Genomic DNA, 22,960 nt, shown 5'->3' on the forward strand with positions numbered 1-22,960 from the left:
TCATCTTGTGGAGACATTATAGACACATTACAGTCTTTTACCCTTTTCATAAAATAAACTCTATTATGGCTTTTGAANACTATATCTAACTATACTATGGTGTGGTATACACTATATCTAACTATACTATGGTGTGGTATATACTATATCTAACTATACTATGGTGTGGTATACACTATATCTAACTATACTATGGTGTGGTATAAACTATATCTAACTATACTATGGTGTGGTATACACTATATCTAACTATATTATGGTGTGGTATACACTATATCTAACTAATACCCTACTATGGTGTGGTATTAACTATATCTAACTATTCTATGGCGTGGTATACATTATATCTAACTATTCTATGGCGTGGTATACACCATATTTAACTATTCTATGGTGTGGTATACACTATATCTAACTACCCTACCATGGTGTGGTATACACTATATCTAACTATACTATGGTGTGGTATACAATATATCTGACTACCCTACTATGGTGTGGTATGAACTATATCTAACTATACTATGGTGTGGTATACACTATATCAAACTAGCAAACAATCCTAGTGAATTTCAATTAAGGTTGGCTAGGTCTCGTTTAATGATATTTTCACCATATTTGATATCTCATGATTCACATTTGATTGGAGGCCCCCTGCCTCCTTCCATGGGTATTAACTGCTACTGCCAGATATAATATTTAGACAGATAGTTACATAAAAAACACACGTTTTCGTATCTAGTGAAAAACTGTTTTGTTTATGAATCATAAAGCATATAGTATATTATGCATATGATAAAATTGTTTTCGCATGCATTTTAAATAAAAGTTAAAAAACACAACTTTAAAATTTATAGATTTAAAGTTGAGTACAGATTGACACTGAACTGGTTAGTAGTCAGTCCTGGGTGCTTCCTAATGATCTCACTTTCCATCTTTCCTTATGATCTCCCTTTCCATCTTTCCTATTGATCTCCCTTTCCATCTTTCCTAATGATCTCCCTTTCCATCTTTCCTAATGATCTCCCTTTCCATTTTTCCTAAAGATCTCTCTTTCCATCTTTCCTAATGATCTCCCTTTCCATCTTTCCTAAAGATCTCCCTTTCCATCTTTCCTAATGATCTCCATTTCCATCTTTCCTAATGATCTCCCTTTCCATTTTTCCTAATGATTTCCCTTTCCATTTTTCCTAATGATCTCCCTTTCCATCTTTCTTAATGATATCCCTTTCCATCTTTCCTAATGATCTCCCTGTCCATCTTTCCTAATGATCTCCCTTTCCCTGCTCTTACCCAATCTCATCTTTACTCCCTCATTTTTTTCTCCTTTTTAAACTTATTTTTCTTCTAGGATTTGGTATATCTTCACTGAAGTATTGAAGTCGTTAATATTGATATATACATCTGTTCACTGGATTACAGGATAAAAAATAATAACAGGTTAGGGAAGTTTAGAAAACTAATTTCCAAGGTTTATTATGACAGTTAAACCACTTTCATATCGTACAATCAGATGTAGGAATTATGTCTTACAAATTTTCAATATTTTTTCACTTAGATGAAATACATCCTCTGATCGATACTGCCCCTCCCCCCCCCCTTCCTTTCTGTCATGAAATATCAAGTTCAGTTCTTATCCTAAAATCAAACTGTGAACTCTATCCCTTGTATCTAAATGTTCTGGGACTCTTATTATTTAGTTTTAAAACATTGCATTTTCTCAGGCAAAATAGCAAATTGTAATTTGTTTAAAAAACGGTTAAAATACCAGGTTCCATAGAAACACATTTAACAGATTCTTAAACCATATATACCAGGTTCCCTAGAACCATACATACCAGGTCCCTAAGAATCACATATATCAAATTCTTTAGAACCATAAATATTAGCTTCCTAAGAACCACATATACCAGGTTCCTTAGAACCATGCATACTAGGTTCCTTAGAACCATACATACATACTAGGTTCCTTAGAACCATACATACTAGGTTCCTTAGAACGATTTATGCCAGGTTCCTTAGAGCCACGTATACCAGGTTACTTAGAACCATACATACTAGGTTCCTTTATAGAACCATACATACCAGGTTACTTAGAACCATACATACTAGGTTCCTTAGAACTACAGATACCAGGTGACATTGAACCATATATACCAGGTTCCTTAGAACAACACGTTTCCAGTTCATAAGAACCATATTAAGAAGGTTCCTTGGAAACACATAAACCAGGTTGAAAAGAACAATATTTACCAAGTTCCTTAAATCCATGTATAAGTTCGTTATAATCATATATACCAGGTTCCTTAGAACCTTATATACCAGGTTCCTTAGATCCATGTATACCAGGTTCCATAGAACCATATTTTTGCAAAAAATTAATATAAAGATTGGTAGATTGTACATGCTTAATCTTATTCCGTTATACGTGCTAAAGTTTAAAAATCAATTATTTTGTTATGCTGCACCTCCATCTTTCTAAATTTATCCCTGCCTTATTGTAAACTTTCAAAACCTAGTAATATTCATCATATTGTAAACGTTTTGATATCAATTAGATGGGGATAATACCCAAAACAGCGGAAGCTAACCTCCACGTTATTGCTTTAAAACATACATATAGAAAACAATATGAAAATAGTTTTTGCCTGTAACATTCTAACTTGTAAGTGTATTTTTAGCAATAAACCATATCTTGCCTTATCTTATCTTATCTTAAATACCAGGTTCCTTAGAACCATATATATACTAGAATCCTTAGAACCATATATACAAGGTTCCTTAAAACCGTATATGCAAAGTTCAAAAGAACCATATTTACTAGGTTCCTTAGAACCATTTAAACCAAGTTCCCTAGAACCATACATACCAAATTCCTTAGAATTATGTATATCAGGTTTATTAGAACCACATATACCTGGTTCCTTAGAACCATCCATATATGCCATGTTCCTCAGAACCATATTTACTAGGTTCCTTAGAACTATAGGTACAAGGTTCCTAAGAACCATACATACCAGGTTCCTCGGAACCACATATACCAGGTTCCTCGGAACCACATATGCCAGGTTCCTTAGAACCATATATACCAGGTTCCCTAGAACCATATATACCAGGTTCCCTAGAACCACATATGCCAGGTTCCTTAGAACCATATATACCAGGTTCCCTAGAACCATATATACCAGGTTCCTTAGAACCACATATAACAGGTTCTTTAGAAGCATATATACCATATTTTTTGGAACCATATGTAAGAGGTTCCTTAGAACCATATATATACGAGGTTTCTTAGAACCCTACATAACAGGTTCTTTGTAACCATATATACCTGGCTCCTTAGAACCATAAATACCAGGTTCCTAAGAGCCATTTATACCAGGTTCCTTAGAACCATATATACCAGGTGCCTAAGAACCATTTATAACAGGTTCCTTAGATCTATAGATACCAGGTTTCTTAGATCCATACGCACAAGGTTCCTTAGATCTGTATATACCAGGTTTCTTCGAACAATATCTACCAGGTTCCTAAGAACCATATATACCAGTTTCCAAATAGAACTAGAAATATTTGGTTCCTTGGAAATATATATATGTATGCCAGGTTCCTTAGAACTATATATATATACCAGGTTCCTTACAACTATGAATATTATGTAGGTTTCTTAAAACTATATATACCAAGCTCCTTGAAACCATGGATTGAAAATAGAAGATAAAAATTCTTCAAATTTTGCTGTTCTTATTTTCTTGATAAGCGATGACAGCAATGTTTAATGTAACGATATGATTGCATGATTTAAACTAAACCATCTTCATTCATTATTAATTCCAGCGTTATCCATAGATCGAATCTTCTATCGGTGGACAGAAGTCGACGCAGAGAACGTTCTTCTTACGGACAGCCTACGTCGAAAGGGCGACTGGAGGGATGATTATGACTAGAAACATCTTGCGACCGACCTTTTTTCCTCCGGACATATCTTGCATAAGTTAGAAGTCGGACCAGAGTTAATAGAGGATTCCTGCTCGGAGTAGAAAGCTGGAAAGAAGAAACTCTGGAAGACGACAAGTAAACAAATCAAGAAAATATGAACGCTCTAGGTAATTTTATTCAGAAAAAAAAACATATATAATGTTAACGCTGTGTTCCAAATAGCTTTACAGAAACCAGATTGTCCAAATTATCCAAAGTTTTATTCCTATAAAAACGTTCTCAACAGTTCCCAACGACTTCTAGCTATATCAGTTTTCTCGAAATTCACTTATCCAGGGCCGTAACTGAAGGGGGACAAAACGGCTCTTGCCCCCCCCCCCCCCCCCCGGCTTACTGAAAAATAAAATTCAAGGTGGTTTTTACAGTAACAGGTCTTTTCTACCCCCGTTTAACCTGTGTCCCCCACCACTGCGAAAATTTTCAGTTACGCAGTTACGGGCCCGCACTGTACAAACTTTATCTAATCATGCAGTGTCACTTCCTGTTTTTATCACAAAATGTTGCTCTGTTACCTTTCTAAGTTTTAAATTTTTATTGTTTAGTTACTGTTGGGTGCAGTTTGAATAGTACTGGTATACATCAGAACCCGAGCAATAGAAGCAATCAGCCGAGGTAAGCAATGGTATACTGGTATACATCAGAACCCGAGCAATAGAACCAATCAGCCGAGGTAAGCAATAGTATACTGGTATACATCAGAACCCGAGCAATAGAACCAATCAGCCCAGGTAAGCAATAGTATACTGGTATACATCAGAATCCGAGCAATAGAACCAATCAGCCGAGGTAAGCAAAAGTATACTGGTATACATCAGATCCCGAGCAATAGAACCAATAAGCCGAGGTAAGCAATAGTACTGGTATACATCAGAACCCGAGCGAAAGGTGCAATCAGCCGAGGTAAGCATTAGCGCTGGTATATACCAAAACTCAATCAATAAGAGCAATCAGCCTAGGTGAGCAATAATGCTGGTATAAATCAGAACCAGAGCAATATGAGCAATAAGCCAAGGTAAGCAATAGTACTGGTATACATCAGAACTCAAGCAAAAGGAACAATCAGCTTTGGTGAGCAATAGCGCTGGTATATACCAAAACTGAATCAATAAGAGCAATCAGCCTAGGTGAGCAATAATGCTGGTATACATCAGAAATCAAGCAATTTGAGCACTCAGCCTTTGGCAATAGTTCTGGTATAAACCAAAATCCAAGCAATGGAGCAATCAACATGAGATCCCGAGTAGTAGGAGCAATCATTCTAGGTGAGCAAATATTCTGGTGTAAACCAAAATTCAAGCAATAGAAGCAATTTGCCAAGGTGAGCAAAGATTTGGTATAAAATAAATGCCCAGCAATCGGAGCGATCAACCTAGGTGAGCGATTGTACTGGTACAAACTAAAACCCAAGTTATTGGGACAATCAACCTTTCATTTACATTTTTCTCTCTTGAAATTGAAGAACACCCAAGGAAACAGGAGTAAGGTGCAAGAACCCAATTTTTGCACTTATTTAAGTGCAAATATTTCTAGTAAGCACTTTCATTGATGACATATCAGTCGATTTTTTTTTTTGTGGGTTGCAATTCATTATTTAATTATTTGGCTTAATATTCATCATATCATAAATCAACATGAATACATCAAATAGTAATTGATTTGAATTTAAATCAGTCCAAATATCTTCATTATTTCCAAATCGATGAATTGATTGATTCACTTATACGTATATATATTTATCTATATATATATATATCTTAGACCTGGTAAACCTGGTTGCTATATATCTATATATATTTTAGAACTGGTTAACCTGGTTGCTATATATCTATATATATTTTATGCCTGGCAAACCTGGTTGCTATAAATCTATATATATCTTAGACCTGGTAAACCTGGTTGCTATATATCTATATATATTTTAGACCTGGTAAACCTGGTTGCTATACATCTATATATATATATTTTAGACCTGGTAAACCTGGTTGCTATATATCTATATATATCTTAGACCTGGTAAACCTGGTTGCTATATATCTATATATATCTTAGACCTGGTAAACCTGGTTGCTATATATTTATATATTTTATACCTGGTAAACCTGGTTGCTATACATCTATATATTTTAGACCTGGTAAACCTGGTTGCTATAACCGTGCAATGAGTTGCAGTGCGCTTCTCAAAAGAAGAAGAAGTTCATCTTCAGGACAAAACAAATAATAATTAGATTAAAAATAATAATTATCACAAATAAAGATAACTTATAGATAAATCATAATCACATCAATAAATATTCATTTTTGTCTATTATTGCCTATGGGATACCAATAAGACATTGCCCTCTGTTTACATTTAGTCCTTTCCAACTATATAGTTCCTACTATTATAACATTGCATAAAAGTACAATAGACCTCAGGTATGTATCTAAACGTGATCCAAACCAACTTAATTATAATTAAATCATAATATGTCCTTCATATTGTTACAGTAAATCTCTTAACGGGGCGGTGAGCGTAGTTTTAAGTAAACTTTCATTAAAAGAGGGGTATCCCTGATTACCGATTTACAACGGTATCCTTTTAACCTTGGACGGATCAAGGATTCGCAACAGTATCTTTACACCTTTGACTAATCAAGGATTCACAACGGTACCCTTTAAACCTTGGACTGATCAAGGATTCACAACGGTACCCTTTAAACCTTGGGCTGATCAAGGATTCACAACAGCACCCTTTAAACCTTTGACGGATCAAGTATGTCAGTCTTATCCTAGTGAATATACTGAATATACTGAAATTCTTTTAATTGTTAAAAACTTTGTATGCAAGCTGTTTTATATTTGAGAAATAGTATAAATACCTTCTAGAAGCTGTTTTATATTGTAGAAATATGTATAATTACCTTCTAGAGCTGTTTTATATTGTAGAAATATGTATAATTACCTTCTAGAGCTGTTTTATATTTTAGAAATATGTATAATTACCTTCTAGAGCTGTTTTATATTTGAGAAATATGTATAATTACCATCTAGAAGCTGTTTTATATTGTAGAAATATGTAAAATTACCTTCTAAGAGCTGTTTTATATTTGAGAAATATGTATAATTACCATCTAGAAGCTATTTTATATTTAAGAAATATGTATAGTTCTAGAACCTGTTTTATATTGAAAAAATATGTATAATTACCTTCTAGAGGTGGTAGAAAATAAAATTACTTATAACGTTGTGAGCCGAACAAAAGGGATAATACTCGAAAGAGGGAAATAAGGCGAGTTGGCAAGGAAAACACTCTTTTCTACCAGACACAGATAGATGATAACTTCTTGAAAAAGTATATTTCAGTAACGAGGTTTCCTACAAAATACAAATTGTTATTGGCGTACATGCATATAAATAATAATTGTTAATAAAGATTAAACAGTTGAAGGTTTTATCAATAAATGAGTATTAAACAATTGGTTTAGAAACATGTACCATTGAGAATTGAACAAAGGCTTAAAGGTATTGGAATTCTAGGTCTTGTAGGTTTAGCAGGATTGGAGATTTTAGGCTTATTAGGTTTAGCAGGATTTGGGGATCATATTTTATTGCTGTTGTAAATCGATAAATGAAGTGTTTAATGGCACTGATTAATAAAAGGTTTAAAAGGTACTGTTGTGAATTAGGTATATGGAACTTACAATCTAGAAAACTGTGGCACGGCGAAAAGTTGTTTGAACTGAAGTCTAAGGCAATTTAATTCTTCTGAAATGAATATTTATCTGGTTAAAGTAATTTCACTGTTTATTTGTAAATGATTCACTGAAATTAGGTTTAAATGGGTTCTTTTAATGCACTTTAAGTTTTATTAGCTCCATGAGGTTATTGTTTATATTTATGCAAAATCCTTGGCAAGGTTTGGTTTGGTGGGTGGACGGAGTATTCAACGGAGGTACAGTTTATCGGAGACGACTTTTACAACAGGGTTACATTAGGGGTATGGTTCACAAACGTATAACAAATATTTTCAAAGAATGCAAGTAGCGGATCAGCTGTGTTGAGTGTACACTGTACGCAGCGTACACAGGTTTCAGAACGACTCAACATTTATTCAAAAGGTTTATATACAGACCTCTCACTACTCTATGAACAATCAAAGGTTGAAAGGGTACCGTTGTAAATCGAGTATCGTCCTGTGTGAAAGTATGCATACAGTCCCTTTAAATGTATGAAAATAGATCGCCAGTTTAGCTTATATTACAATAAAGTAGTAAACATTCATAGTTATACCACAGTGCCTATTTTTTTCTCTTATTGTATATTAACTTAAAAATAAACTTTTGCAATCAAAAAAAAAATATTCAAACGCACAGATCTAGAAATTTACTTGGTATTCGTGCGTATTCACAATGCTAGTTGAAGGTAGCATTGAGAGATTAGATTTCAATTAATTCAATGTCTTCGCGTTAAATCATGAACAGTCCATATATGGACCGAGTTCTTACATGCTAGCTTACAGACAATATTAACATTTATTCAGGAATTCTAATATTCTCATTTATCTCCAGTTATTCAAAAGACGGAAAGTGTTAAAAAATGTACATTTTCACAAATTGACGCTACCATTTTAAAATGAGCTTCTAGAGATAAATCTTCTTTTTTAAATATATATTTGATGAGAAAATAATTGATTCAAATAACTAGAGGGCATTTAATGAAACACGATAATAAACACTTCTAAATACCGATGAAATACAGGAAACTCATATTAATCTTTTCGATCACCAGCATTTTGATAAAAGTAATTCATGTGAATCCATAAAACAGAATTAACAGATTTTTCTTCAATTCTGAACTAAAATCAATAAAAGTTACATTTTTGCTTATTACAGTTTTCTAGAAAAAACAGGATAAAATTATTTTTATGTTGGATTGCAGTGTCTAAATATAACAGTCGGAGCACCGACGGATCCCCACAAGAAAGAAGAAGGTAAAATTTATACAAAATTTGTTTAGGTGTCTTTTTTGTTTGTTTGGATGTAGAATCATAAATCAGGACCGGTTTGACTCAAAGACTCTCTATTCTCCATAGAGAGAGTTTTGGTTTGACTATAATTTAGTCTTTGCCACTAAATCTGATTTTCTAATCTTTGCAATCAATTGCAGTAAACCTTAGGTATTTCAAACTTTGCATTTTGTTAGCTCCAATAATCTAGGTTAAAATATCAAAGGTTGCAAAGAAATAGAATTTCTGAAAATTTGAGTTTGTGGCAAATACTCAATTCCTTTTCTTAGTCTGGTTAATAATATTTAATTTTAGAAAGTTTTAAAGGGGAAAGTCCATGACAAATTGGATTTACAGGCTATAGGTCATAGATAAGACAGTATTAAAGCAAAATGTATGTTTATTAAGTTTCTTAATGAAAACAAAACCAAAAAAACCAAAAACAAAAGCATAAAACAATTTTTTGTTGAGGCACTTATCGTTAACATCAATCCATTATCATCGAAACAAAAAGATGAAACTTTGTTTAGTCTTTTGTTTCAACAATGTTTTTATGATTTATTTTTTATTATTTTTGTAAAATAAAATGGTACGAGGTTTTGTTAATAATTTCAAATGTTCATCAATCATCTTTTTTCTCCTTTCTCGATCTGTGCGTCCACAGTTTCTCTTTTTCTTGTCTCCCTTTGGCCGTCCATTTATGGGTTTAGTTTTTGTAAAAAGCATAATTACGCATTTGGAGATAAGCTGCAAATTTATCGAGCTTAACGCCATCTTAACCCCTTACAGACCAAGTAAATTTTAAGTAGAATTCTCAGCCGATAAGCATTGGAAATCATAAAATGAATAAAATTCCCTCTGTAATCTCTTTTTATTTACAAAAATGACGCAAAATTAAATAAAATTGCAATGTATTGTAAATCCATGAGAAGGTAAGGCGCTTAAAATTCATTCACGGTCCTTCTATAATCCAATATACATATATAAATGGCTTGTCTGTCTGTTTGTCTGTCTGTTTGTATCCAATAAACGTCAAAACGGCTGAACCGATCGGGCCTAATTTTTTTGTGGGACATCTAGGGACCCCAGGGAATGTTTATGAATGATTGAAATTTTAAATATTTGTCTCCATCAAATTTCGATCGTCATTAAATTTTTTAAAATTTTGGAAATCCACGAAATTTTTTGTGAAAATCCACGAATTATTTTTGTTTTGTTTTACGATGTACACAAAGAGAACATGTTCACAATTAATTTAGAAGAGGGGCGCGAAGCGCCCTCTAAGGCTAGTATGTAATATAAGTCTGTATTAAGAACTGCATTTCCAGATCAGACAATCAAACGCTAAGCTCCTAATTTATAATTCGAGAATACAAAAATTTCATTTGAAAAATAAATCTTTGGCACTTTTTCAAGTTTGAGGCAAAAACAATTCAGAAAGTGTAGGATTTTTAGAGAAAAAAACTTTATTGTTGTTGTTGTTTATTTTTGTTTTAAAAATAATAACGTTTTTATAGATATTATGCTACGAAGAACGAGGAGTCTGTGGGGGGGGGGGGGACAATTTGAATATATTTATTCTTGCTCTCTAAATTGGGTTTAGATATGTCCATGGCACCGGCAATTAATTACAGATTATAAGAATCTGTTCTTGTCTGAGGACAGGTTGATTAGAAGATTAAAGACGGTAATTAATCGGTTTTAGCCTTCTACTTAACAATTTAACTAACTTATTAACTGATTATCCTGAGAAGTGGAGCCAGTTCAGTAAATGTCGTCTTTGATTTAAATTTATGTTTGACAAAGTGTCTGTTCCTTGAAAACAACTTCATTAAAAGAATATTTTTTGATTGGTGTATCCGATCTCTTTCAACCATTGTTCAGGATGAAAGACTTATCCTTATTATAATCTATGAAAAATAGATTTTTTTGAATTTGATATAAAAATTTCTTTCGGATTCATGCTGCAGACACATTGAAGGCAATTGTCAGAATTCCACGCGTTTTAAAATAGAATACCGACGATAGCTTTAAAAGGAGGAATTGGCAAAATGTTTTCATTTTTTTTTTCAAAAAATTGTAAAATAATATTTCTTCATCAAATGTATCTTTAACAATCTGGATCTTAGATTATTCAGTGGGAGTAGAAACAGTTCTAAACACACATCTCCTGTAAAGAAGGAGGTTTTGAAGGAGAAGGCACGCCGACAAAGATCATTTAATGTTGTCCAGCATAATGATAGAGTACAGGAGGGGTCAGCTTCTCCGGGAACAGAATTCTCCAGAGTAAATATTATCGACAGTGAAGGAGGTAAAAAAAAAACTATTTATTTAATCAACCTGCATAATCAGACATTTTTTAAGGTTTTGACGAAACTTATTTTGGATGCTCAAGGCCTAAATCACTAAACAAGAACCCATCAGTACAATTTACAAAATCCGCATCTATGAACAGTATAACCCGACCCAACAATCCACTGAAAGAAAAATGTTTGAAAAAACGAAATACAGTTGTACCAACTGTTGAACTAGGTTTAAGGTTGGATCTTACACCTGTACTTGAACCAAGGGTTGATAAACCCCTATTGGTTGATGCACTCGTCCTAAACGGACTCACTCCAATTGTAGAAAACTGCATTCTTAATCCAATATCAGAGAATGATCTGAAAATAAAGAATAGTAGCAAAACCAATCTTCGTACTCCTTCTCATTTGGTGAACTATGGTAGAGAAACCCCGCTGAAGCGTCTGGGATCACTTCAACTTGAACTGTTAGACATTCCGAAATCGAAATCGAAATCTATCAATACAGAATCTTCAAATAGTTGTCTTCGTACATCTCCAATCACGTCATTTGAGATATTTACACCAAGGTCAGTTAGAAATTTATAAAGTTTACAGGTTTATAGAGAGAATCAGAAAACTATGGATTAAGAAGACGAACGACTTTTATACTCAAGTTATGGTTATGACCTAGAATAGTCCGATAAACATAAGACATAATAATTGTGCAGTGTAAACAGACACCATTCAACCCAATAATCAATCTCTTAAGATATTAGTAAAACAGTTTACTTTGTAACAACAAAAAATATGCTTTAGTATCGCTTTAATATCGCCTTCATGTTCCACAGGATTCTGATTCTTACTGTTATTCTGGCAGTTCTAAGTTCCTTTTAAGGAAAAATTCTAATCTGGTGAATACAATTTAAAAAAATATTCTCCAGTTCTTAATTTCTTTATTATGGTAATATACATGTTCTAATGTTTTCTTAATATATTTTGATTAGTCCTGATGTATCCTTGATATATTTTGATTATTTCTGATGTATCCTGAATATTTTTGAGTAGTTCTGATGTATCCATCATATATTTTAATTAGTTCTGATGTATCCTATGATCTCTGGTGTTCAACTACTGGTTCTCCTCAAGTTCTCCGACCCAGTGTGTCTAATATATCCTTGAAAACTAACTATCCAACAACAACCCTTGTAAACAGCTCATCTTCTCATCAAAACAAACCTCAGGGAAATTTACGTTTATTATGCCAAAAAGTGTCCAAAAGTAAAGAAAAAAAATGTTCAAGAAAGGGGAAAGAATCTTATTATTTGCTTCAACATTTGCTTATTTCTAAGTATTTGAAAACTAAAAAGAATAACAATAATCAAAATGATAAAAAACGAAAACCAAAAGTGAAAAAGGGACTTCATAACAAGAGTGAATGATACAGTGAGAATCAGAAAACTGTGGAAGAAGACGTTATAGCAATCCTAAAGAGTATTTGATATTGCTACAAAGCAAAAAAGGTTTTATTAGTTGCTCGTTCAGTCTCAATTTGCTACTTGAGTCTAAAAGTTTTTATTCCAGAGTTTTCTGGGTTCTCAATGTAGAAATAAATGTGTAACAAGCTATGAACATTAATAGAAAATGAAAGAAAGAACTTATTTAAATTAAGAAGTTGTTTAGAATGTAAAAGGTTGAAAATTGAAATATAAATAAGCTAACTTTTTCTGCTGTAGACTAACAAGTGTATTTGCTTCTATTATACTTGACGGGGTGCAGACCAAAAATGTTTTATTTACATAAATTTGTAGCAGGGTAGTTGTACTGCTTATTGTACTGGCTCCTGTAATGCACACTGTACAGCATGTAGTAAACAAACAGAGAGAACAGCCCTCATTCGATTAAAACCCACCAAACAGAAGAAAGTGACAATAAAAAGGAATTCAAACAATTCAAAATTTTTAAAGCACTGTAAAATGCCCTTTTCTTTTCTTTGCGACCATTTTTTGTTAATCAAGAAAAAAATATCAAAGATTTTCTTTAATTATTTTACTGAATATTTAGAACTCTGAAGAAACTTTTTTCAAAACTTAAAGACGATATTTTGAATTGAAGAAATTCTAGAAGAATTAATATCACAAAGTTTCATATTCACTGTGCTGTAGGTTAAACAATTAATTAATATATTTGTTATAAATTGTAAAAGAAACTAATTACTCGCCTTGAACTCTAACTTTCTATCCTTCATGCAGATATCAAAGGTTACACCATACGGTTTCAAAGATACAGGGATTAGAAAATTAGAGTTGGAGACGAGTGATAATGGTTTCTTTTTTCAGGTATGGTTGGGTTTGTTTTGTTCTGGACACTGATTCTTCTCCGAATCTTCCTCCCATCATCCTACTGGACCTGGACATCTACAGATATTTCAGGTTTCATAATTATATAAGATACTTTCTCAAGACCGCGGCGGTTCCCGTGGAATTTTAGAAACAACATTTTGATTTTTTTAGCCTACCCATGGGTTCCCTCAAAAATGTTCATCCAATTTAAGGTCCATATAAGAGACTTTCTGAAGTGCCCAGTGGTTTCCGCGGAATTTTAGCCTACCCATGGGTTCCCTCAAAAATGTTCATCCAATTTAATTGGTCCAGTCGTATATACAAATATACAAATATTTGAGAATTAGGATATATCTTTCGGACCGATTCTAATTATCAATACAATATAATATATGTATAAAATAGTGATCTCTGTCTGTTTCTGTTTGTTTGTATTGAGGAACTTGGTAAAAGTTTTCCAGCAAGGCTTAAGACGTCTAAAATGAGTATATTGACGTCTATGTATAGGTTTAAGACGTCTAAAATGAGTATGTTGACGTCTATGTATAAGTTTAAGAGGTCTAAAATGAGTATATTGACGTCTATGTATATGTTTAAGAGGTCTAAAATGAGTATATTGACGTCTATGTATAGGTTTAAGAGGTCTAAAATGAGTATATTGACGTCTATGTATAGGTTTAAGAGGTCTAAAATGAGTATATTGACGTCTATGTTAAAGTTTAAGAGGTCTAAAGATGACTGTAAAAAAAAATTGAACCAATTCTAAACGTTTTAGGCATTCATTCAAATCATAGCAGAATGTGCACCATAAATGATCATCAGTTTTCTCGGATTTTTCCATAAAGGAATTGAGTCTTTGCCACAAACTCTGATTTTTAAATCTCTATATCTTTGCAACCTAATGTTGTAAACCTTAGATTTTTCAGTATATGAATTCTTTTAGAAGAAATATCAATGGTTTACATACCCTGCAGGTTGTGAAGATATAGGGATTAGAAAATTTGAGCTTGTGGCAAAGCTTCGACCTAAAGTAAATGTTCTCGCATTTAAAGCATCTATCAAAGTCCGGTGGAAAACAAAGCTATATTTATTCATATTTAAAAATTCTATAAAGATTGAAAACCCTATATTTATCCATATTTAGGGACTCTATCTAAGTCCTGGAGGAACTGGAAAGAGTTCGCCAGGTTTAGTCCTCATCTTGAGATAGATACCTCACACAAAAACCAAGAGTAGAGAAGGGGTTCGCGATATTAAATAGAGATTTCGATCTTATGACTGAATAGTATTTTTGTTCCTGTCGTTCTAATTGTCACCAAAATTATTTAATATTCAAAATGTATTTCTTTAGGAAAAGATAATAAATATTAAAATAAAACACATGTTTAGAAATTGATGCAGATGGGTTCGATGTTTGGGCTCATTAGCTAGCAAACTAGAGTCTGAGGAAATACATGTAAGAAAAGAAGGTGAGATAATGCGAAGACGGAGATGTCAAAGTAGAGTTGGGAAGAAGATGAGGGAAGAAGTGGAGAGAATGAAAAGGTGAGTAGAGGTCAGAGTTGAGACGAGGAGAAGACTAGAAAAGAAGGAGAGGTCAGAGAAGAGACAGGATTTGACGGGAGGAAAAGAGACGGGAAGTGATGGGAAGAGAAGAGACGGGAAGATACTGGAAGAGACTGGAAGAGACTGGAAGAGACTGGAAGAGACTCGAAGAGACTCGAAGAGACTCGAAGAGACTGGAAGAGACTGGAAGAGACTGGAAGAGACTGGAAGAGACTGGAAGAAACTGGAAGAGATTGGAAGAGACGGGAAGAGACCGGAAGAGACTGGAAAAGACTGGAAGAGGCTGGAAGGGAAGAGAAGAGACAGGAAGAGAAGAGACGGGAAGAGACTGGAAGAGACTGGAACAGACTGGAAGAGAATGAAAGAGACTGGAAGAGACTGTAAAAGACTGGAAGAGACGGGAAGGGAAGGGGAGGGAAGGGAAGGGAAGGGAAGGGAAGGGAAGAGACAGGAAGGAACGGGAAGTGATGTAAAGGATGGAAGAGATTATGGGCGAAGTAGTAAGATAGAAAATATCTAATGATCCAAGATTTTATATATACGGATTAAAAACATTGTCCTGCTTGGCTCGGCTGTGCTGTAGCTGAAGGCATTTAAAAGCCATGTAAAACTAAAGCCATTTAAAAAAAATATCTTTAACTGTAAGATTCTTTTAATAATAAAGGTTTAACTATAAATTAATGAACTCTTAAAGTTATGTGTTACTTAATTTACTTAAACCTTAGACTTGTTGACTCAATTTCAAGTGACAATCAATTCAGAGCATTACATGTCTAATTCACGCCGGTACCCTTGAAACACTTATCTGAGTAACAATCAGGAAGATATCGTCAATTTAATATTTTTTAAATTTAAATACATTTAATTATCTCCTAGTCTGTGATGCATAAATAAACACTTCACAAATACATACATCTGAGATAAAAAATATCAGTAATAAGATAGAAAAATAAAGAAACCTCCGTCATTATAGCTTCTGCAGGGTTTAAATTTTTAATGGGAGTGACCGGCATCTGAGAATGTAGTATTGTAGAGTGATTTTTAGGTTCATTTTAGACCTATAGGATGTTTTTACAGTGAATATTTGTTTAGCAACAGCGCAAATTCAATTTTTAGAATCTTCATAGATTGTCCATTTTGAAGGGATGATTTTGAGAATCGGTTTTTCAAAAGTATTCAATGACGACCACGAAAAATGTAACAAAAATTCGATCGTAAACTGATAAGTTGTTTAGCAACAGATTGAGAAAATAAAAATTAACTCTAATCATCGAAAATAACTAATCTTATTCAGTTATTAGTTACTGTAATGTCTCATTGTTCACAAACAGTTTCTGTAGATATCCTGCAATTTGTATTGAAAATACGACATTTGAAGAATTTCAAGAAATTTGCGAATAAATTTGAAAAGAATCAGAAAGTCAATATAATGATGAAAAGGAAACAATTGATTATAATGTTGACTTATAGACAAAGGAGTTGAGTTTTAGCCACAAATTTAAATATTCTAATCCCTAAATCTCTGCAACCCGATGGTGTAAACCTTTGATTTTTCAAACTACGACTATGTGATGTAACAGAACGCATAGTTTGAAATATCTAAGATCTACGACATCAGGTCGCAAAGATATAGGGGTTATAAGATCAGAGTTTGTGACAAAAACTCAATTCCTTTCTATTGAAAAATATGTTCCTAAACATCTAATTAGTATACTTTAGAATTGTTGTTACAATTTTCTTCGTTGTTATTGAATAATTTTTAAAAAACCGATTTTCAAAATCGTCTCTCTAGAATAGACAGTGAAGAAGGATTTTTAAATTAAATTTTCACTCTGCTGAACAAATATGCAATGTAAAAACGTCTGATAGGTCTCAAACGAATCCTAAAAAATTTCTTTATAAAAATGCATTCCCAGTTTTATTACAATAAATTGCCGGTCACTCCCTTTAGGCTTTTAATGGAATTAAATGAAATTACGTCGACAGTTTTTCAGTTCATATCATTAATATATATATACATATATATATATATATTTTTATATATATATATAATTTTATTTTTAAGAGTTCTAAAATCCTCTCCTACGACCAAACAACCTCGTTGTGGAAACTTGAACGTTATATACATAGATTCCGCTTGCTTATAAACAGTCTCATAAATTTTTAATACAGGGTCGACTTTGAAGTGTCGCAACGCCTTGGGCTTAGATTTTCCGCTCTAACTCAAAATGTTTGACACTATAAAGCAATTGTTGTTAGCTTTGGTTTTGTGAAAGTAATTGGGAAAATTCTCATCGATTTTTGCTTGAGAGCGTGAGACCTTTAAATCACATTGAAGGTTGCAAAGCCGTACTACCAATTATTCCGCTTATTCATTTTTAGACTGAATGGCGAAGAGTCCCTGAAAAGCGTGCATTTTTCCCCCAATAAATTCCAGGATATAATCCTGTATTTATACGTGAATAATCGGCGTAAAATTATTGTAATTGATAATTGGCACTCATGTCTCTTTTTCACAAATTTTTTCAACATTTTGATTTATCAAGACTAACATTAGTCCCAACATGTGTACAAAAAATGTTAAAACATCCAGGGGGTTTGTCTCTTTTTCTTTTACAAGGTAAAGAGTAAAGTATTAATTGAGTCTGGAAAATTTTAAGAATAGCTTTTTACATTGCAAATTAACTGCAAATTTATATTACTGGAAAAACCTGAAAATTTTGGCAGACCCTGCAACGGAGAACATGTTAAAAATTACATTTCTGTATTTTTTTTATTATAAAATCTGAAAAAAATTAGGAACTTTGTGAAAAAATTAAATTGAGATCCCCCCCCCNTCGACTTTTCTAGTTTTCTGTCTGCCCTGAACCCCCTCCCACGCACTCCCTTTTTGTCTGGAAGAAAATTACACTTGTTCATATACACTTATCATTTTATACACCCCAGACAGGATAGGTATACAGATACACAGGAAGATGCAAATTCAGGTAGATAGATAGAGAGATAGATGATTGCTTACAATCCCTAAATATATAGATAGATTGATGAATAGATATTGACAATATATAAATAGATAGATAGATAAACAAATAGATAGAAAAAAGTATATTTAAATTTAAAGATTTTAATAAAAAAGCCAAAGCTCTCATTAACCTAACATAAACTAATTCGATGTCCGTTTTCTTATCATTGAAGTTGCACTGCTGGGTCTTGTACAATCCCATAGTTAAGAAGACGGTTAGAATTCTGATGTTTACTGTTCTTAATTCGGTGCGATACCGTTCCATTCGATAGTTAAAGTTTCCATACTTTTAGATTAACAACCATTTAACAATTGGGATTTTATGGTAAGAATAAAAAAACTAAACGTTTTTAGGCTTATTAATGTCCTACATTGCAGCAATTAAATATTTGTATATTCAGGAAGATTTGATGAGGGACATATGCCCGATTCAAACACTAATTGTATCAGTAATGCGGAAGATAACGTCGGTTTTCTAGCTTGAAAATCTGTCAACTCTTCTTTGTTACTGGAGCGAGATATGCACTATATTCCGTTTTCAAAACTAAAATATGGAAATTTAATAATTTAAACTTTAAGGGTACTCTCGTGAATCAAACATGCCACTCTATCAATGGAGGGTTAATTGAAATTAGTTTAGTTTATTACCTTTAAGTAACTAAGTATTAAAGTTGCTTTCACAATGTTTTCGTTATATTACACCAAAATTGTATCATTCCTAGTTTTCTTTATTTCTTTCACATATTTCTATTTCTCTTCTCGTTGTCCCCAGCTTGTGCAGTGTGTCTGTTTGTCTAGTTTTTACGATGCAAAATTTGTCTGTCATGTTGGTTGGTCCGTCTAACTCTCATTCTCGTTGTGATTGAATGATATATTTTTGGATGATATTTTGACTGATCCTTTTTAAGTATGCACGTCTTAGACTGATAGATATATAGATAAATAGAAAGATAGATAGACACACAGACAGGCAGCCTGACAGATTGATAGAGAGTTAGTTAGTTAGATAGATAGATAGATAGATAGATAGATAGATAGATAGATAGATAGATAGATAGATAGATAGATAGATAGATAGATAGATAGATAGACTTGCCCATAGCTAAAAAATCTACGAGGTCACAAAGCCGTACCAGAAATGTCAAATTAATTTTACGCTCTCCTTTTCGTCTAGTTCGCAGTGTAAGTACTTCTCTCTCTTGAAGAGAGTTGAACCAATCTTTTATTGGTCAAACCCCTCCCAGCCAAATATCTCCTTCTGAATAAAGTGGAACACACAAGAAGAACATTTTGATTAATATTTTAAAAGAATTTCAAGTATAATGTTAGGACATGAGAATAAAATCTAGATGAGAGTATAAAATGATAAATTAGAAAACAATGATAAATGGACCTGATTGTGAGGCTAGTTTGCCCTGGATATTGATAGATTGAATAATTTGTATTGGAAGCTAGAGCCCTGAGATATGCATACTACACGATTCTGGGTGGTCAAGTAATCATTCAACGGAGATCAAAACTTTTGCGTGACATTTTATCTCAATATCAAATATTACCTCGTCTTTCCTATACACAGAACGATCATTAAGCGATCTATCTATTCGCCGATCGAGATGTTATACAGATTTTCAAAATATCCAAAACGATCAATGATCAGAGCCTGCGATTTAAAAACTTCGACTCGAGCCGTAATTCCTTAAGCCCGACTTTAAACCCAATCTTCGAATCAACTCTGACGACAGCTTGTGTCACGTGATTGACAGCTGCAAGATCTTCGGCTCGACTGAGGAGTTAGGCCCAATGGAAAAGCTTGAATGCAGCTTAAATCCGAAAGCTTAAGCCGTAAATAATGCCCAACGAGCCGTATTTTCCCGAATTTTTTTAATCGCGGGCTCAGAACTTTTTATATAAATAAGCGTTTATCTGATAAACCCTGTATAATTTATATACAGTATACAATATAAACCCTGTATATACAGTATACAATATAAACCCTGTATATACAGTATACAATATAAACCCTGTATATACAGTATACAATATAAACCCTGTATATACAGTATACAATATAAACCCTGTATATACAGTATACAATATAAACCCTGTATATACAGTATACAATATAAACCCTGTATATACAGTATACAATATAAACCCTGTATATACAGTATACAATATAAACCCTGTATATACAGTATACAATATAAACCCTGTATATACAGTATACAATATAAACCCTGTATATACAGTATACAATATAAACCCTGTATATACAGTATACAATATAAACCCTGTATATACAGTATACAATATAAACCCTGTATATACAGTATACAATATAAACCCTGTATATACAGTATACAATATAAACCCTGTATATACAGTATACAATATAAACCCTGTATATACAGTATACAATATAAACCCTGTATATACAGTATACAATATAAACCCTGTATATACAGTATACAATATAAACCCTGTATATACAGTATACAATATAAACCCTGTATATACAGTATACAATATAAACCCTGTATATACAGTATACAATATAAACCCTGTATATACAGTATACAATATAAACCCTGTATATACAGTATACAATATAAACCCTGTATATACAGTATACAATATAAACCCTGTATATACAGTATACAATATAAACCCTGTATATACAGTATACAATATAAACCCTGTATATACAGTATACAATATAAACCCTGTATATACAGTATACAATATAAACCCTGTATATACAGTATACAATATAAACCCTGTATATACAGTATACAATNAAATATACTTTTCTTCAATCAAGAGACATTCGAGTTACAAACTACCAAGAAAAAAGAAAACAAAGAAAGCTAAAAAATGATATTAAATTTTACATATATAAAAATTATATAAAATTATATAAAAATTATATAAAAATTACATAAATATTATATGGATATTATATAAAAACTATGTAAAAACCTGTAGACGTAGTGAATAGGTATAGAATACGACAAATTAATTCTAGATTTTTTGAAGATTTTTGTTTTAGCCCTGGTGCGTACAAATCTGTAAAATGATTTATTCTTTTAAAATTTTCTGTTAAAATCACGATTTAGAGATATGCTGAACGATAAATCTGGGACATCGCGCTTCATAAACAGTACTCTTTTTGCTTCTTCTTATTCCTACAAGTTGTATCTAATGAAGGCAGACGCCATTTTAAAATGATGATGATAATGTCAGAAGAAAAACAATATGGCGTTGAACCGCGTGGTGAGAAAGTAGAAGAATCATAATAAATACAATATTCTTCAGGACACTCCCTCTTATGAAATTAATATGATTTCTGAACAGATAATACATTCAAAACGGTCAGAACCTTTCCTCCCACACGCCCAGCCTGAAAAATATTTACTAGGAAGATGTTACACATATTCAAAATATCTAGACGATTTAATTACAAAATATCTAGACGATTTAATTACAAAATATCTAGACGATTTAATTACAAAATATATAGACGATTTAATTACAAACTATCTAGACGATTTAATTCAAAAATATCTAGACGATTTAATTACAAAACATCTAGACGATTTTATTACAAACTATCTAGATGATTTAATTACAAACTTTATATATGATTTAATTACAAAATATCTAGACGATTTAATTACAAACTATCAAGACGTTTTAATTACAAACTATCTAAACGATTTAATTAAAAAATATCTAGACGAGTTTATTACAAAATGTCTAGACGATTAAATTACAAACTATCTAGACGATTTAATTACAAAATATGTAACCGATTAAATTAAAAAATATCTAAACAATTTAATTACAAAATATCTAGACGATTTGATTACAAAATATCTAGAAGATTTAATTACAAAATATATAGACGATTTAATTACAAAATATCTAGACGATTCAATTACAAAATATCTAGACGATCTGATTACAAAATATCTAGACGATTCAATTACAAAATATCTAGACGATTTAATTACAAAACATCTAAAAGATTTAATTACAAAATCCATAGATTTAGGCAAAGAAAGCAGTGAGAACCAGAAAAATGTAGAATAGGTAAGCAACAATAATGAATTGTATTTGATGTTGATACTAAGCAAATAGTTTTCCTAGTAAATGATTGGTTATGTTTCTACTAATCTAAAACTTTTTCCAAAAATCAAATGTATCTTAGTGGTATTTAGCTTTATTAGCTTCTCTTGACAGTAATCAATATTTGACATTCATGGTTCTAAAAGTAGTATTATTTAGCATGAAAAGAAAAGAAATTCTTTAATCCTTATAGTTCATATTATTTCCCTACATTTAAACAATGTTATACAGTATACTGACATCAAATATGTTATTAAATGCTAATTTAACAGTTTCCACATTTTCACGCTAGATGCAGTAAAGATAACCATTTTCAAAGATAGAAGAAAAACTATTGCCAGCCAAGACATGTTTTTGATTTAATCCAGCAGCATATATATATATATATGTTTGGGTGTCTATTTGTTTGTTTGTCCGATCATAACTCAGAAACCCCTGGACCGATTCACCTCCAATCTTGATTGGGGAACTCGGGGGGGGGGGGGGAAATGTTATTAGCTTGGTTTCCAGATTCTAAGTTGTGTGGGTCGACTTTAATAGCGAAAATTTCGTTTCCCGGTAAAATCGTTCAAGTGCGGGTAAACGTTGAAGTAACTTTTAGTAATCTTGGCAGTGCTGGGTTCCCAAGCAAAATACA

The 22,960-nt window shown here is 32.5% G+C and overlaps 1 protein-coding gene across 4 annotated transcripts; it reads left to right on the forward strand.

The window, feature by feature from the left end:
- The first annotated feature begins 1,189 nt into the window (after nucleotides 1–1,189).
- On the forward strand, nucleotides 1,190–15,303 carry LOC111700256 (uncharacterized). 4 transcript variants are annotated; one of them, XM_023471129.1, is made up of 12 exons: nucleotides 1,191–1,440; nucleotides 3,850–4,106; nucleotides 4,542–4,611; nucleotides 6,127–6,203; nucleotides 8,917–8,968; nucleotides 11,113–11,294; nucleotides 11,348–11,855; nucleotides 12,365–12,509; nucleotides 13,077–13,204; nucleotides 13,390–13,430; nucleotides 13,605–13,697; nucleotides 14,752–15,303. In XM_023471129.1, exons 2-12 carry the CDS (start codon nucleotides 4,094–4,096, stop codon nucleotides 14,841–14,843), a joined length of 1,401 nt encoding a protein of 466 aa, XP_023326897.1. In that variant the 5' UTR covers nucleotides 1,191–1,440; nucleotides 3,850–4,093; the 3' UTR covers nucleotides 14,844–15,303. The 4 variants fall into 4 exon arrangements, with proteins under 4 accessions (XP_023326901.1, XP_023326897.1, XP_023326900.1 ...); XM_023471132.1 differs by having other exon boundaries at nucleotides 1,193–1,440; nucleotides 13,080–13,204; XM_023471133.1 differs by lacking the exon at nucleotides 13,390–13,430 and having other exon boundaries at nucleotides 1,190–1,440; nucleotides 14,752–14,846.
- Nucleotides 15,304–22,960: the final 7,657 nt, after the last annotated feature.

The sequence above is a fragment of the Eurytemora carolleeae genome, unplaced genomic scaffold (assembly GCF_000591075.1).
Source record: "Eurytemora carolleeae unplaced genomic scaffold, Eaff_2.0 scaffold86, whole genome shotgun sequence".
Taxonomy (NCBI): Eukaryota; Metazoa; Arthropoda; class Copepoda; order Calanoida; family Temoridae; genus Eurytemora; species Eurytemora carolleeae.